At 46.2% G+C, this 17,242-nt stretch overlaps 1 protein-coding gene across 1 annotated transcript in view; it reads left to right on the forward strand.

Annotated features, from left to right (window-relative positions):
• The window catches only part of LOC309339031 (uncharacterized protein), a 54,326-nt gene that overhangs the window by 3,791 nt on the left and 33,293 nt on the right, over positions 1 to 17,242 (forward strand). Inside the window, exons 2-9 of the mRNA XM_081856693.1 lie at positions 686 to 807; positions 1,110 to 1,242; positions 2,471 to 2,543; positions 4,552 to 4,662; positions 6,277 to 6,390; positions 7,583 to 7,777; positions 7,891 to 8,041; positions 16,850 to 16,992. Of these exons, the coding sequence (XP_081712819.1) occupies positions 686 to 807; positions 1,110 to 1,242; positions 2,471 to 2,543; positions 4,552 to 4,662; positions 6,277 to 6,390; positions 7,583 to 7,777; positions 7,891 to 8,041; positions 16,850 to 16,992 (1,042 nt within the window). The remainder of the gene's footprint in view (positions 1 to 685; positions 808 to 1,109; positions 1,243 to 2,470; positions 2,544 to 4,551; positions 4,663 to 6,276; positions 6,391 to 7,582; positions 7,778 to 7,890; positions 8,042 to 16,849; positions 16,993 to 17,242) is intronic.

Raw genomic sequence — 17,242 nt, forward strand, 5'->3', positions numbered from 1 at the left:
ATCATCCTACCTTGGTTGAAATAAACCACCATGCCTGACGAACTGTTTGTGTCAACGGAATAACCATTTTGTTTTAGTTCGCTTGCCTCTGCAATGTATGTTTGTTCAGATTAGCATAAGAGCCTGTTGGATAAAACAAATGGCCCATCTAGTCCAGCATCCTGTTCTCACTGTGGCCCACCAGATGCCTGTGGAAACCCAAAAGCAGGATTCAAGCACAAGAGAACTCTCCCCTTTTGTGGTTTTCCAGCGACTGGTATTCAGAAGTGTTGCTGCCTCCAACTGTGGAGGCAGAGCATAGCCACCGATAGCTAGCCCACTCCTGCATACATTTGTCTAATCTTGTTTTAAAGCTGTCTAGGCTGGTGGCCATTATTGCTTTGTCTGTGCTGAATGAGGACGCTACTTCCTTTTACCTGCCTGAATCTTCCAATACTCAACATCATTCAGTTCTAGTGTAATTGGGGGGGGGGTACGTATGCATAATTTTATAAATTTCTATCGTTCCACATCTTACTCAACTTTTATAAGGTCCCAAATACTGCAACCTTTTACAACTCTGCAATATCTTTTTTGAGGTGAGGGGACCAGAACTCTACACAGTATTCCAAATGTGGTTCCACCATATATTTGCCACAATGGCATTGTGATAGCAGCTTTTATTTTCTAATGATTCCTAGCATAGAATTTGCCTTTTTACAGCTGCCACACACTGGATTGACATCTTTATTGAGTTATTTACTACACTCCCAAGGTCTTGTTCCTGGTCAGTCACTACACATGGGTGGAATCTGAAGAGGCACATAGGTGAGAGCTGAACTTTTTCTACTTTACTTTCATTTCATTCACATTTTACCCAACCCTGTCCGGTCACTTCCAGTATCTTCCAGGTTGAGGGGAAAGTGTCTGCAGCAATGAAGTGCACAAACGCATATGGGAAAGTCTAAAAAACAGATACTCGGTTTTTTAAATCAGTTTTTAAAGTTCTCCTGTCAAAGGGTGTGTGTGTGTATTTGTCCTATATTGCAGTTCATATGTACACTTTAGGAAATCTGTGGCTCTATAGCCATGCTGAGTTACTAACCAATATTCCCTTTTTGTGAATCAAGGCAAAATGGATGAAATTTACAAGATCTCTTCCACTGAGAGGGTCCAGCAGGTGGAAAAGGAACTAGCTGTACAGCTGGAAGAACTAAAGACAGAAATAGAGGGAAATGGGAATCTGCAGGGGACACGGTATTGGTAAAGAGAACTATTTTCCTCAGACAGAAACATGGTTCTAGTGTAAATGAACTGCTCTGTTTCAATGCAACTCCCATGCATTTAATTGTTTGTTAATTGCAAGAGTAGATGCCTGTTACTATAATAACTATTATTTTATGTATTAAATTTATTAGTCGTTTGTTTGCCACCGCAACACAAAGCAACTCACTGTGTTTTAAGCAAACACATGCATACATTAAAACCAGCATAAAAAACTGAATTGTTATTTTAGCTTCATGATAAAGTCTCAATTAAAATAAATAAATAAAGATTCTATTTTTTTAAAAAAGACTAGAAACAACCCACCCACACAAGAAGATAATAGATAATTAAAAGCCAAAGCCCTAACGAAAAGGAAATGTTTTTGCCCAGCACCTAAAAACCATGGCAGCAGGTAAGCCTCTCTGAGGAGAGCATTCCCCAAGCAAAGAACTACCACTGAAAAGGCTCATACACGAGTCGCCACTCTCAAGACCTCCCATGGAAGGGGGCACACAAAGAAGGGCTTGAGATGATGATTGCAGCATCCTGGTCGGTTCATATGTAGCATTTATCATACACTGATTTTTCTGTGTGGTGTGTTTGCTTTCTCTAATTCAATCAAATATTATAGTGGAGCAGTGGCTTTCAGCCTAGGCCCAACCTGTAGCATGGTACTTATTTTCACTTTAGTTTAAAATCCATAAATATTGCTAACTTTACTTGCTCTTTCTAGTTCTGTCCTGCTCTCCTTTCTCAAAGTGTGAGATGAACAACCCATTGAAATTAAATAGATTAGGGTGTTGAAAACTGTCACTTTGACTGAATCCTGCTAAACGTTTATGTTTTGTTCAAAATGCGTGACTCCATTCAGCACAGAGAACCTCTTCCAAAGGAGATGGCCAGTCAATCTACCCGAATCTAGTTTCTGAGAGCATCTGCTGCACATCCATTCATCCAACAAGCATTCTGGTGTGCTGCTTGTCATTTATGAATATGTCAAAAGACAATTTTGCTAAAAGCAGGGATCTGCCAATGGGCAAAAATGAAAGAGTTGTCATGGGCAGGGTGGCAGTGTATTCATAACTACTGCAGGCATAAACTATATGAATTTTACAAGTTTTTCAGATGATTGACTAATGTACTGAATACTAGATACCACATTGTTTTCAAGTATTTTGTTGCTAATTCTACATTTCTCTAAAGGAAGTTTGGTAATCTTTCATAGCTCTGTCCCCCTCCCAAAAGATGTTGATTACTTCAGAAGAGAAAGGGAATTGGCGCTGAAGAAATGTTTACAAGTAAGTGATGAAAATGTCAGTGTGAAAATACCTCATTAGATAACCTTGTAAAAGTCTCAGAGAAACCAGCCTCAGGTAATGCTGCAGTCCTGTGCCTCATGCTTACCTGTCCTACTGAACTCAGTGATGCTTGCCTCTGAGTAAGCATGGTTAGGATAAGCCTGAAGTTCAGTCTTTTTAGTAATTAAGCTGTATTCTATTATTTCAGCTTTTATAGTTTTTACAGGAAAATAAATCAGGGAATACGAGTGCAGTAATAAGCCCAGTGCAGCTTGTAAGAGCATGTAAGACCTTCTTAATCATGTCCCCGCTGTGAAGGGTCTGGATCCATCTGGCACTCTTAAAGTGGTGTCTGATGCCCATTGAGACTAGTAGGGTGGAAGGCAGAAGGCCAACAGTAGGTGGAGCCAGAGCCCATGACAGCTAATTCTAGATTTGCCCCTATTCATGTCCCTGCTGAGTTCTATAAGGTTAACAATGAGGGCTCATCTGCAGTGTCATTTAATTCATCTTGTTCATTTATTTATTTTTAAGTTAAATGTTTTGCAATAGCCATATGACATTCCTACTGAGAGGACGGCATCAACGTTTTTTCCTTAGTGAAAACCTGCCTTTTCACTAACCAGTAGTAACGTAAAAAGGTTTTTAAAATCCTCTGTTAAAGTAGCACCAGTGGTTGTTTCACCCCCTGGATTTTCACTACTGCAGTTTGGTTGCAGCCCACCTTTCTGCTGCCTCCACCTCTGCACGACTCCAGTTCTCAATTGTTGCTTCTGGGAGTGACCCTGTTTAACTTCCGGCTGGCTGGTGACTGTAGACAGAATGAGTTGTGTTTTATTAACCCATTGCCACAACTCACACACTTCATTAGCTCTTTTGGAAAAACCAAATGTGTGCAATATCAGTGGTACTCATAAGTACTACAGCCAGGCAAACAAACAATGAAGTGGAGGGGCGGGGTAGAGACTTGGAAACACCTTTTTTTCTTTCCTTTCCAGACAGTGTGTGAGAGAGACAGGTGCTTTCTTTACTTCCTTCTGTCCTTTCCTCTACTTGAAGGGGGCAGGGGAGAAGAAACAGCACATGTGTTTTGCTGGGTGTGCACGTACATGTGCTGTTGAATAAAGAAGGGACAGACTGAAGAGCAGATGGTTGGGAGGTGGGAAGAATAGCTAAAAGAGTACAAAACGTGTGGTTCTTGAAGCCCTACCTCCAGGTGGTTATACATGCACAAAGCAGTCAGACATGGACCTGCAGAGGTCAGCAAAGGACAAATTGAAAAATAAAACATTTTCAGTTGCGGTGCAGATGAATCCCGAGATCAAGCGCAAAGAAGCTGACAGCCAGCACCACTTCTATGTAAATAAGAAGGCAGTCAGGTGGGGTCTGGTTTGGTGGGGCAGTGCCCCATTTGGCCTAACGGTATGGCCTCCAGTGTTTACTTCAGTAACCTTTTGGATTTTTAAGTCTGGTGGTATGATAATTAACTAGCAGTGTTTTTTCTAGTTCTTTAATTCAGTAATTAAGTTCTCACTATCATAGGGACTCAGGATGAAGAATATTAACCATAGTATATCCCTTTCCCCATGGGATCACAAACACTATATTGAACTGAGAAAGGAGAGGGGAAATTCTGGAAAAGGAAATATATTTATGATCTCAATCAACCTTTCTAGGGTCTTCATCTTAATCTAAGACAGTGCTCTTAACCCACTGTGGGTTATGGACCCTTTGAGAGTCTGATGAAAGCTATGGACTCCCTCCTCAGAAAAATATGTGTGCGCACACGCACACACACACTATTTATTGCTTTGGAAAAAAATTGTGCTAGGTTCACAGACCTCTGAAACCCACTCTAGAATATGAAATTAAAAACAGCTTTAGTGTTCAAAACTTTCAAATGAAAGTGTTTTTGACATGTGTAGAACTCAACTGCTCCACCTAGGGTGTCCTGAATGTACAGAACTTAATTTCAGAGCAAAATTATTTTTCTGTCCTTCATTTACAGGTGGCAGAGGCAAAGCCTCTTGTAATTCAGGCTGATCTCATGCAGAGGGAGCTAGAGACCTGTCTAAAAAGGGAATATACATTTGAAAGCTTACCTTTGTTACTGTACCAGGTAATATTTGTCATGTTTGTGATTTGAAGACTCATTTGGCATTTTTCAGTGTGAATTTGCTATCATGGGCAAACATGAAATGAAGCTTCATACAGCTATGTCTGTGAATAAAAATAGGTGCCTTTATGTAGACTTTTTTTTTTTACAAATGCTACAACCGATATTTAGTATGCTCACAAGTTGGTTTTCACTGTGGCAGCAGCACAAGGAATACCCTGTACATCTGATGGCAAGGGCATAGCTTCATTCAGCTGATTGCTTATCAAATGCCAGGAATAATCAATTGATAATTCCCAGGTAGGAGTTAATGATTAAGGATGTTTCCCCTTAATTATCAGTCAATTTGCAGGGTGTGGTCTAAGATCACTGCTCTGCAAGCTGTTCTGTGTGACAGAAAAGAAGGCAGTTACTCTTTGCATTGTGCAAAGAGCCACTGAAAGAGAGAGATTTGAGAGACTTTAGTTTGATTTAGCTTTAAAAAGGGCAGGTTCCAAACAGCTGCTTAGCCTTGTGACTTCTGTGCTTTGGGGATCTGATACAGGATTAGTATCTGCCTAAAGTAGGATTCTGTTGGCTTCCGTTGTACTCTGCTTATATATATGTAAACAGATATAAGCCTCCAGTGTGCTGCTTTCCCTGTCATCCAGAGGAAACCAGTGCAGCCCCAGGCTTCTTGCTTTACTGAGAAGCGAGGAGAGCATAACAGCAGCAGAGCAAGAGTGATTGTTCCTTTACATGATACAAAATATGATTATATGTGTTCTTCTCCACAGAAGTTGTACAGAGGAGCAGGAGAATATGAGCCAAGTTCCACATAATTACTTTGACTGGGGGTGGGGAACCTCAGGCCCAGTGGCCCAAGGCGGCCCTTTGCAAATCTTTGGGGTCCATCCCCAGGCCGCATCCTCTCTCTGATCTCAATTGATTTTGACTAGAGGGAATATACTCTTGAACCGTGATAGTTTTCTAGAAAAAGAGATGCCAGAACTTGCCACAAAGACCTCCCTTGTTCTATTGGAACCCACCTGAGAGGTGCTGGAACTGAGTTCCGGCGAGTTCCGGCTGAAAATAAGCTCTGCTCTTGAACTGTGAACGTGTCTGTTGCCTGTGGGATGGAGAGGAGAAACTTCTGAATTGTGTGTGTCCATAACATAGCCTATTGTACAAAGGTAATAATAATATCCATTGCTCCACCCATTTTTGACCTCCAGCATGTGGCCTCTGGATGGTTGCAAATAGGAAGAGTGGCCCTTGGTCTAAAAAAGATTCCCAACCCCTGACCCAGGTCTTACTTTGGATTCATTCTAGTGCACTGGAATGTTTTGCTTTGCCCCATTTGGACAGCTGATTCCATACTGCATCCTGTTTTTCAAATGCTTCTCCATTCCTTTCCTTTTCAGTATTTTGCATGTGCTAATAAAAGAGGCTTATCAGTAGGGCACTACTCCCTGATATACACTTGGGTCTGGCCATTTCCTTGAAGGAAATTAGTTTTGACAACTCAAAACCTTTCATAAATTCCAGCACCTATAAATCTATAGTGCTGTATTCTGGAAACAATGCCACTGTGGGGTTTTTTTAAAATAAAATAAAATTCTGTTGCTTTTTGTATAGTTTTTTACAGACAGAATCACGCAGCTGGTCCAAAGCAAATATTTACACATGCTTAGATGGAAGAGATTTTGTCAGCACAGCAGTGTTATTGAGCAATTCTATCCTTTGTACCAGGTATGCTAATCTCATAGTGCCACAGATGCTAAAAATAGAATCATAGATTTGTTGAGTTGGAATAGGAACATGGGTTTTCCTCCCAGGTGTGTAATAAAAGCTCAGCTGTGAGTTTGGCTTGATTTCCTTTGCATGTAGGGGACAGAACTGTAAATATGTACATACGGTTGAATCCAACTAAATCCTGCTTGGAAATAGACCCCTTAAAATCAACAGATGCAACTGACTTAATCCCATTGGGTCTACTCTGAATATGTATGGATACAACCCATTGTTTTCTTTCTGTATAAATGAAGTTCACCTTATAATGCTCAGTAAACGTTATGTGCAAGATTATGTGCCTCATACGTAATTAATCATAATGGGCAGCATCCAGTTGTGACAGCCCTCTATGGCAACCTCATTCTCAGTGTGTAGCTCAAAACTCAGATCCAGTGGATATCATGCACTTGCAAAAAGATGCTGCCTAGCCACTGTTGCAATATTATCCTTACACTTGGTCATAATGAAGCATGTGCACTGTTGCTTGCACAGCAATGGCAACTCTCAAACACTTTGAGCTAATGTGAATTTCAATAATAATAATAATAATAATAATGGTACTGCTCCTTCATCAAGGAATAAAAGTTTCCCTGTTTGTAGAAAACAAGACTGTGAAAGCCTTTACCCCTGCTATGCTATTTTTCTATGTGCAGGAACTGTGCATAGTAACTATTACAAATAGGAGATTCGGTGCCCTGGCAATCTGAAGTGCCAAAGTCTATGGAAGTTATACCATAAGTGCCTCTTCCATGTGTAAATCAGTTTTAATATTGAAAACCAGAGGCTCAGGGGACTGTTAAAAGGACATGGACCATATCGGCAATTCCAGTTATTAAGATGTCAGCAGCCTGTGGTTGTTTTGAAGATGTCTATTAAAAGAGTCTTGTGTTCTCAGTATTTCTTGGTGCATGGACCTCCATACAGTGAAAAGCTCTGAAGACTTTTTTTTTTTTTTAAAGCCCTTTCCAAAACATTGTTTTTCAGATTTTATCTAGAGGATTACATTCCCCCTCACACACACACACAAATGGCGCCACTCCTGTTCTTGATTTGAGACTCCTTTTGCGGAGGGAAAGGCTAAAGCAAGGATGTTCTAGATAATTAATTAATCTTTCTGAGAAAATCATGTCTCTTCTCTCTATCTCCCTAGAAACAAGTGGCTCATATTATGCAGGAGTACAATGACGCTGTTCAAAGGGCAGCAAGATTGTCAAGTGCCCGGGAGAACTTCCTGGCAGGAAAGGAAAATCCTACAAATTTAGTGACCCAAGAAGACCTGGCTATTTACACACAGTGGCTAGTATGTCACCTGCACTCACTTAAGACCATCCATAACTACCTTCAGGTGAGATGACGATTATAGAATGTAAAACTTTATAACTTAATTATGGAACCTTTGGGTCCCAGTTGTGCTTTGAATACAAACACTAAATGCAAAACATGTGTTCCTCTCTGTAGGTACTCCAGTACTTGCCTGTCTCTCATAGAATGGAGATTAACAGACATCCTGTCTGGGGTGATGTTGATAAATTCAAAGCTGTTGGCAAAACTGTATATTTGTCTCCCAGTATCCAGCTCTCTATTCACCCTGACACATCAGCAACAGATGGTAAGAAGGAATTACCCTCATGTGCCTTAGAGCCTCGCTGTACAATGTAGCAATACTGCATTAGTTTGCAGTTGTTGCATGTGGTTTGTAGGTCTTCCCCAAGTTTCCCTTCTGTTGTTGGGATATTGCATTTTCCAAGCATGCAAACTGTTATATTGATGCTGGGGGAAATACAGAGTACTCCCCATTTGTTTTCTGTTCATTGCTAATTACGTGTGGTGTGTGGAATTGAGCTGTGCAAGCATCACAGTCTCCTATTAGAGACAAAGGAGATGGGCCATAGCTCAGTAGTAGACCACCTGCTTTGGATGCCAATGGGTCTTGGGTTCTGCCCTCGGCAGGGGTGCCTGTCCCATTTCACCACCTGAGGTGAAATGAGAAGATATCCTACTGCTGCTGAAGCCTCACTTACTGGGGTCGCGCAGTGACAGCTTCTGTTAAAATCCCCAGAAGTCTCATGAGATCTTGCAGAGTTCTCACAAGATCGCACCACCACACAGAATTCCGCCACCTGAGGCAGCTGCTTTAGTCTGCCTTATGGGCAGGTTGTCCTGGCCCTCTGCATCTTCAGGTAAGAGTGGGAAGGACAAACCCTGTCAGAAATCCTGAAGAACCACTGCTAGTCAGTGCAAACGATACTGAGCTAAGATGAATCAATGACCTGACTCAGTATAAGGCAGTTTCCTGTAATCCTATTCCTACAATTTGAGCATTAACAAGGGCATACCATACAGTCCTTCCACTCTTTCAACCTTTCAATCTAAGCAAAGGCCGTTTCAGGATAGCAGCCAGGTGGGGATATGTAGATATACGCAGACAACATCTGGGCATTTATTCTGAAAGGAAATGAACTTTTATGGAGACAGAAAGTTAATCACGATGATTTGCTTCTTTGCTGTTTACTTTCAGCGATGCGTTGTCCAGGAACATTCGTTTTATAGTGTTATATTAAATAAGGTCTCCAACTCAGTCCGCTTTATAGATCTAAGCTTGATAGATTAAACAGAAAATTGATTAAGCAAAACATTAATAGCTAAGATAGAGCCAAGTGTAGAATAGGGACACAGATGGCCCATTACTGCCAAGCAGTGAGATAACAAATTAGATTACATATTCTACAGATCCTCAGGAGCCTTATTGAACTTTAGCAAGTTGTTGCATGGTGATTAAAATTCTTGGTGTGTCAATGAGCTGCTGTACAAAGGACACCTGTGTGGTATAGTTATAGCTGGTATTCATAGTATAACTTGGAAGAAGTTTATCATCAGAAACAAAAGGATACCTTGAAGGGCTGCTGCAAAAGTCCTGAAAGCGCAAGACAGAAGCTGGTTACTAGTTCTCAAGCTGTATTAGTACAGTTTGAAATCGAGCTCAACAAGAACACTTAATAAGGAACTGAGGCTTATCCTGCAACCCAAAATAAGTGTTGACTCACCAAATGACTTCATAGCAGGGGGCTCTGCTGTTCAAGAGTAACCATTTTTTGTTATGACCCCAGAAGACAGTTACAAATATGGAATTTGGGGTGCATCTCACAACAACCTTTTGGGCCACCACAAAACACATCTACATGTTTAGAGGAGTGTCCTCTATGAGGTTAAATAGAGTCATAGCAGTGCCAACACTTAGCACAAGACACTGACAGCTGTGTAGGTTCATGTTATTAATTGCCAATATATGTAGAAGTATAAGGAACCAGGGGGTGTACATCTCTCTGCAAGTGCTGGTCCACACCAAATCATAAACCCACATATCCAGACGGATGTAATGTATAGAAGATGGCATAGAAGTGTCTGGCCCAATGCTTCATTTTGGTGTGATACATGGTAACATTGTCATCTGGGGTTATCATGTGCTAATGAATATTGTACATCAATGTTGTGATGGTTCATAATTGTGGTGGTTCTTGAATGGGAGAGCCTTCCAGTTAGGGAAGATGGGCCAAAGCTTACTTTGGAATGCAGGGGCATATAAATCTCAGTTCTTTTAAGTCTTTCTATTGAACTCTGTTTCAAACTGTCAGGTGAATAAAAAACTGGGAGCTCATGCCACCAAGACTTTCGCAGCAGCCCAACTATATTTACATCCTTTTATTTGTGATTTTAGGCTTACAACCTGGCCCTTCAAAAGGCTGGCCATATACCGTACTTTTCCAGTCTTCCTCAGTGGCCTACCGTAATTTTAATAGTTTAGGGTGTGGGTGTATGTAATATTTTATATATATATATATATAATGATACACCACCAGAAGCATAAATTCACCTGAAGGCAACTTGGCAGCATTACAAAGTTTGTTTTATGCATCTGTCAGGGTTTTAGGGAGAGAGGAGACAGAGAGCGAGGGCGAGGAGGAAGAGGACGACAACGAGCCGAGGTTGTCCCAAAGTCCGTCTAGCGAATCAGAGGATTCCCAGAAGGGAGCCCCCCTGGTCAGGCCAAGGGGCAATAGAGAGGGAATCAGTCAGAGAGAGGGGAACGAAGAGGGAATCCCCAGTGGGAGTGGCAAAGCGGGACCAGCTCCCCCGTCGGAACGGAGTGGAGGGGGGGAAGTTGCCAGTGTGTCAGAAAGAGCAGGACAGGAAGGAGGAAGGGGGAGGAGTTCGGAGCAAGACGTCCTGCCTGAAAGGGAGGAGTGTAGTACCGAGAGCAGCGTAACTGTAGAAAGGAAGGTCAGAGGCAACGTACGCGCGCCAAGTTCAAATATAGAGGCGCGCGGAAATGAGGAGAGCTCTGAGGAGGAGCCTGGTGCCAAAGCACGAAGGAGGGGGGGAGCAGGCGGGAGAAGACTCAGCCTCTGGGGAGTCCCGGAAAGAGGGAAGACAGGGGGGCAGGAAGACCCTGCGGAAAAGGAAAGAGAGGAAAAGGTGGAGCAGTACAAGCCTCTTAAATTGGTGCAGGGGAGGGACGGACTCAGAGGGGACTTCTAACATCTAAGGGTAACAGATGCGGAGCCACGGAGTTGGGATGTAATGGCTACAATGATCTTCAATAAATCCTTTTGTACATAACTTGGACTGGACTTTGGTCTCTTGTGAGCTGGGACCTCGGGTGGCTCTGACAGAAAGTCCCCTCCACAGAACGCAAAATTTTTTTTTTGCAAAGCTCACAAACGGTAACGGCCATGAGTGCGGAGGATCAGCTGACAGCGCTGCGGAATACAGTGTCCGAACTCACAGCTGCAGTCCTTGCGTCTCAGAAGAAGCATGACGAAATGGAGAAGCGCTGCCAAGACCTGCAAACAAGGTGGGAGCGTGCAAGCAGAGAAGGGTTCCCAGGGTCCAGATCAGAGGGAATTGGACTTGGACGGAGGGGGGGCAGCCTAGTCACCCACTTCGATGGGAACCTGAAGCACTACCCCAGTTTCAGAGCAGACGTTTTGTATGCATTGCACTTGCTTCGTCATGACTTTAAAGATGAGGAGGTGAAAGTGGGGTTTATTGTTTCTCACTTGCATGGGCCGGCCAGAGACTGGTTGCGCAATTTGTGGCGTGAAGATGGCCCTGCCCGCCGCGATGCAGATGAATTCATTAAAGCGATGGATGCCTGCTTCCAGTCTACTGTAGATGTGGATCTTGCACGCAGGGAAATTTTTGGATTGCGGCAAGGCAAAGCCACTGTGCGTCAGTACCATTCTAGATTTTTTGCTTTACTGACTGCGCTCAGCTGGGAGAAGGATTGTGCACCTGTGAGGGATTTGTTCTGGGAGGGGCTCAGCGGTCCCATTAAGGATGAACTTGCCAGGGGAGACAGACCCCAGACCCTGGAGGAGCTTGTGCAGAGGGCTTTGGCGATTGGGATACGGCACGAGGGACGTTCTTGGCACACTGAGGAAGAACGTCAGGTGCGTCCACCAGCGAGGACGTCTTCTTTCATCCCCAGGGAGTTCAGTCGGTCACATCCTTCGCCACTGGGAAGGCAGGGGGAGGAGCCCATGGAACTTGGTGGTGCTAAGGCTCAAGCAACAGCCAGAGCCCCAGCTTCCGGTGCAGTGAAGGCAAAGCCTCCTAGAGGGACCAGGAAGTGTTACATTTGCGACAGTGCACAGCACATGGCGAAAGAGTGTCCCCAGAGGCTGCAGAAACACACTGCAGCTTTAGCAACTGTTGCAGCAGAAATGATGCAAGCAGAGCAACCTCAGGGAAACGACAGTGCCTGGCTGGAAGCAGAGCTGCTGGGGCTCAGCCAGGCGAATCTGTAGAGCAGTCCCCAGCGCTTTTGCAACGCACAGACCCTTTACCACCCAAGCCAGCGGTGCAGCTCACTGCAACACTTCAGTTGCCGAATGGAACCACCCTGGAAGTCCCCATCACGATTGATTCTGGGAGCAACGCAGATTTTGTGGGGACGCACTTTGTCAAGCAGCATCGCATAGCGCTTCTGCCAGCGACAACACCTCTGAACGTAGTCACGGTGGATGGCAGGAAATTGCTAGGAGGACAAGTTGTGCAACAGACGCCTCCCATGGTGATGAGGATTGGAAATCATCGAGAAGTCATCAGCTTCAATGTCACCCGCCTTTCAGACACGCCTATAGTATTAGGCATGAGTTGGCTGGAGAGACACAGTCCTGCTGTAGCGTGGTACCAACGGCAGATCACCTTTTGCTCATCGTACTGTGCTCAACATTGCATCCAGTCCAGCCAGGAGGAGGGAGCTGAGCAGCAGTTGCAACTTGGCATGGTGCAGGCAGTACCCCGCAAGTACGAGGGGTTCCTGGAGGTTTTCTGCGAGAAGGAAGCTGACCAGTTGCCGCCCCACAGGCCTTATGATTGTGCCATCGACCTGGTGCCAGGGGCGCAGTTGCCGACTGCAAAGCTGTATTCCATGTCTGAGGACGAGATGCAAGAACTCAGGGAGTTCATAGAGCACAATTTGAAGCGCGGATTCATCCGAGAATCGAAAGCGGTGGGGGGCAGTCCTGTTTTCTTTGTAAAGAAGAAAGACACGCCCCAGAAAAGACTCATTGTGGACTATCGATTCATAAACAGTAAGACCAAACCCAAGGCCTTCCCCATGCCCAAGATAGATGATCTCCTGGCAACCGTAAGGAAGGGGAAGATCTTCACCAAATTGGATCTGCGTGGAGCGTATAACCTCATACGCATCCGGGAGGGCGATGAGTGGAAGACGGCCATGTTCACGCCTCTGGGCACGTACGAATACAGAGTTATGCCATTTGGTCTCCAAAATGGATCTCACGTCTTCCAAGCATTTATGCATCACGTGCTAGCGGGACTTCTCTACAAGAAATGCGTGTGTTTCCTCGACGACATCCTGATCTTTTCGGAAACGGAGGAGGCCCATGAGAAGGACGTAAAGGAAGTCCTGCAGAGACTACGGGAGAACAAGCTCTACGCCAAGTTAGAGAAGTGCCAGTTTGATGTGACGGACGTGGATTTCCTAGGCTACAAGCTGTCCGACAAGGGGCTGGCCATGGACAGCGCCAAGGTCCGCGCGGTGTTGGACTGGAAGAGCCCTCGCAATCGGAAGGAAGTCCAAAGATTCATCGGCTTCGCCAACTTCTACCGCAAATTCATCAGAGGTTTTGCAAAGGAGACGGCAGCGATCACGGACACTCTCAGTTCCAAGAAAAAGAGGTTCGTGTGGACGGAACAGGCGGAGCGCTCTTTTCAGAAGCTTAAAAGCCTTTTCGCCTCCGAGGAGCAGCTGCTGCACGTGAATCCAGGCAAGCCCATACGACTAGAGACCGACGCGTCAGACAGAGCGGTTGGAGCCGTACTCCTGCAAGAAGATCCACATGGAAACTGGAGACCCGGTGCCTTTTACTCCAGAAAGCTCAGCAAAGCGGAGCAAAACTACACCATATGGGACAGGGAGCTGTTAGCCATTCACGCAGCTTTCAAAGCGTGGCGACACTTCCTCATAGGAGCCAAGCACACAGTACAGGTCCGCACGGATCACAAGAACCTAGAGTATTGGCGCACGGCGAAGCTCCAAAGCCAGAGGCACATGCGCTGGGCGGAATTCTTCGCGGATTTCGACTTTCGGATAGAGTACGTCCCAGGAGATTCCAACGTTATAGCCGATGCGCTATCCAGGAAACCGCAATATCTCGATGAAGCGGCGCCTGTAGCAGCCAAGCACATTTTCGCACCGCAGGCGTGGTCGTGCGCTGCCGCCACAGTAGATCTGGACGCGGTGCGACGCGCGTTGCAAGTGGATCAGTTCGCACAGTCCAAGATGGAGGAATTGCGCAGAGGTGTGCAGAGTGGCGAAGAGTTCCAACTACGCGACGGGCTGCTAACTCGCAAAGGTGCCCTCTACGTGCCAAGCGACGAGCTTCGCGCAAAGGTTCTGCAGCAGTTGCACGACGCCCCCAGTGCGGGCCACTTCGGTAAGGAGAAGACAATAGAACTGGTGGCAAGAGACTTTTGGTGGCCCCGGATGCGTGGAGAGGTAGCGGATTACGTCGCCAGGTGTGACACTTGTCAGAGGTTCAAGCCAGTACACCAGAAGCCAGCGGGGCTGTTGGAACCGCTGGAAACGCCACAGCAACCGTGGGAGAGGGTAGCTCTGGACTTCGTTACTGACCTGCCCAGCTCCAGGGGGAAGACGGCGGTACTGGTGGTTGTGGACCTGTTCACCAAGATGGCGCACTTCATTCCATGCGCAAAGGTGGCGACGGCGGAACAGACTGCCAAACTCTTCATCGATCACGTGTTCAAGGTGCATGGGCTGCCGCAGTCCATCCTGTCCGACAGGGGGCGCCAGTTTGTTTCCAATTTTTGGCAGAAGCTTTTAGGTATCCTGAACGTCAAGATCAACCTCACGTCGGCGAGACACCCACAAACCAACGGCCAAGCTGAGAGGGTCAACGCGATCATGCAGCAGTACCTGAGATGTTACGCCAACCAGCGACCAGCAGTTTGGGTGGACTACCTGCCGATGGCAGAGTTTGCCTATAACAACACGAAGCACGCGTCCACGGGGGTGACGCCGTTTTTCGCGAACAATGGTCGTCACCCCAGAACCTTCCCGGGGTTCGTGGCACCGGGAGAGGGGGTGCCGCAAGGAGCCGACCAGTTTGCAGCGGAGCTGCAGGAGGTGCACGAAGAGTTGCGGAGACATTTAGAGCTGGCCAAGCAAGCATATAAGGTGCAGGCTGACAAAAACAGGAGAGAGGGAGAGGAGATCCAGGTGGGGGACTGGGTGTGGTTAGCGGCCCAAGCGATGCCAGCCAAGTCGTTGGCCAAGAAGAAGCTGGGGCACAGGCAGTTAGGGCCGTACCAGGTGGAGGCTAAAATCAACCCTGTAGCCTTTCGACTAGCCCTCCCCGAAGGTTCCAGAGTGCACCCGGTCTTTCATAGATCGGTGCTCACTCCCTACAAGGCACCGCACAGGTTTCAGGAGTCTGACACAGTCACGCAACAACACACTAAGTCACAGGAGAGGGAGAGGGCGCCTAGGGCCGAACCACTCAACGAGGTCACAGAGATCCTGGACTCGAGATGGGGGCAAGAGGGAGTAGAATATTTTCTAGTCAGAGAGGGTGCCCCAGTCAGTGCCAATGGTTGGGTGCCGGGCTACGCCTTAGACGAACCTCTTTTAAAAGACGAGTTCCATGCCCTTTTCCCTCATAGACCCATGCCAGCCGAGTACTTTGATGACTGGCTCTTTACGCCCACATGTTCAGGCAGCACTTTCCACGGCTTTTCTTCAGCTGAAGAAAGGTCGCCGGACTCCAACTCGCCCAGGGGATCGTGTTCGGGGGTGGACACAGAACCCTCTTATTGGTGGGACGAGCAACCAGAGGAGGACTGGCGCAGGAAATGGCTGACGGGACCTTGGCAGGCAGCACCGGACCAGGTACCAATGGAGGAGGGAGAAGAGAACACCTTGGGTCAAGAACCCGAATTCGAACACTCGTACAACGAACTGCAAACAGAGGAGATGGAGGTGCAGAATCTGTATCCTGCGTCCGCCTCCGAAGAGCGGCAGCTTCCACAACCTGCACCCGATGAGCGGAAGGGGGGAAGGGGGGGCTTCGAGGGGGGGATGGATGTCAGGGTTTTAGGGAGAGAGGAGACAGAGAGCGAGGGCGAGGAGGAAGAGGACGACAACGAGCCGAGGTTGTCCCAAAGTCCGTCTAGCGAATCAGAGGATTCCCAGAAGGGAGCCCCCCTGGTCAGGCCAAGGGGCAATAGAGAGGGAATCAGTCAGAGAGAGGGGAACGAAGAGGGAATCCCCAGTGGGAGTGGCAAAGCGGGACCAGCTCCCCCGTCGGAACGGAGTGGAGGGGGGGAAGTTGCCAGTGTGTCAGAAAGAGCAGGACAGGAAGGAGGAAGGGGGAGGAGTTCGGAGCAAGACGTCCTGCCTGAAAGGGAGGAGTGTAGTACCGAGAGCAGCGTAACTGTAGAAAGGAAGGTCAGAGGCAACGTACGCGCGCCAAGTTCAAATATAGAGGCGCGCGGAAATGAGGAGAGCTCTGAGGAGGAGCCTGGTGCCAAAGCACGAAGGAGGGGGGAGCAGGCGGGAGAAGACTCAGCCTCTGGGGAGTCCCGGAAAGAGAGAAGACAGGGGGGCAGGAAGACCCTGCGGAAAAGGAAAGAGAGGAAAAGGTGGAGCAGTACAAGCCTCTTAAATTGGTGCAGGGGAGGGACGGACTCAGAGGGGACTTCTAACATCTAAGGGTAACAGATGCGGAGCCACGGAGTTGGGATGTAATGGCTACAATGATCTTCAATAAATCCTTTTGTACATAACTTGGACTGGACTTTGGTCTCTTGTGAGCTGGGACCTCGGGTGGCTCTGACAGCATCTTTTCAGTTTATTCTTGCCTTCTTATAGGATTCCAAGCCATACTTCCCCAACACACTGCAGAAATTGAGGAACTAAAGCCTCAACTCAGACGTTTACTTTCTAAATTTCATATCAACTATGATGTGGAAGACCTGAAGCATTCTGCTGATGAGATGGAACTTTTTTCTATGGTAATTTAATGGTTGCTCTTATATTACTGTATATAATATGTATACTGATATGGTCCCTCTCCTCCCACTGAAAGTCTACAGCTAAAAGAATAAACAGTTCAACCAATTATTTACTTTGATATCAGCAGAGTTAATTCTATAATGATCTCCCTTCTGAATTTTTTATGATTCTCCAAAGTGTAATAGTAAGGAATTTGTGGCAAAATCCAGAGTAATATAAGTACAATTAAATCCCATTTTAAGTCAATAG

This window comes from Podarcis erhardii, assembly GCF_964252035.2.
Source record: "Podarcis erhardii genome assembly, chromosome: 3".
Lineage (NCBI taxonomy): Eukaryota > Metazoa > Chordata > Lepidosauria > Squamata > Lacertidae > Podarcis > Podarcis erhardii.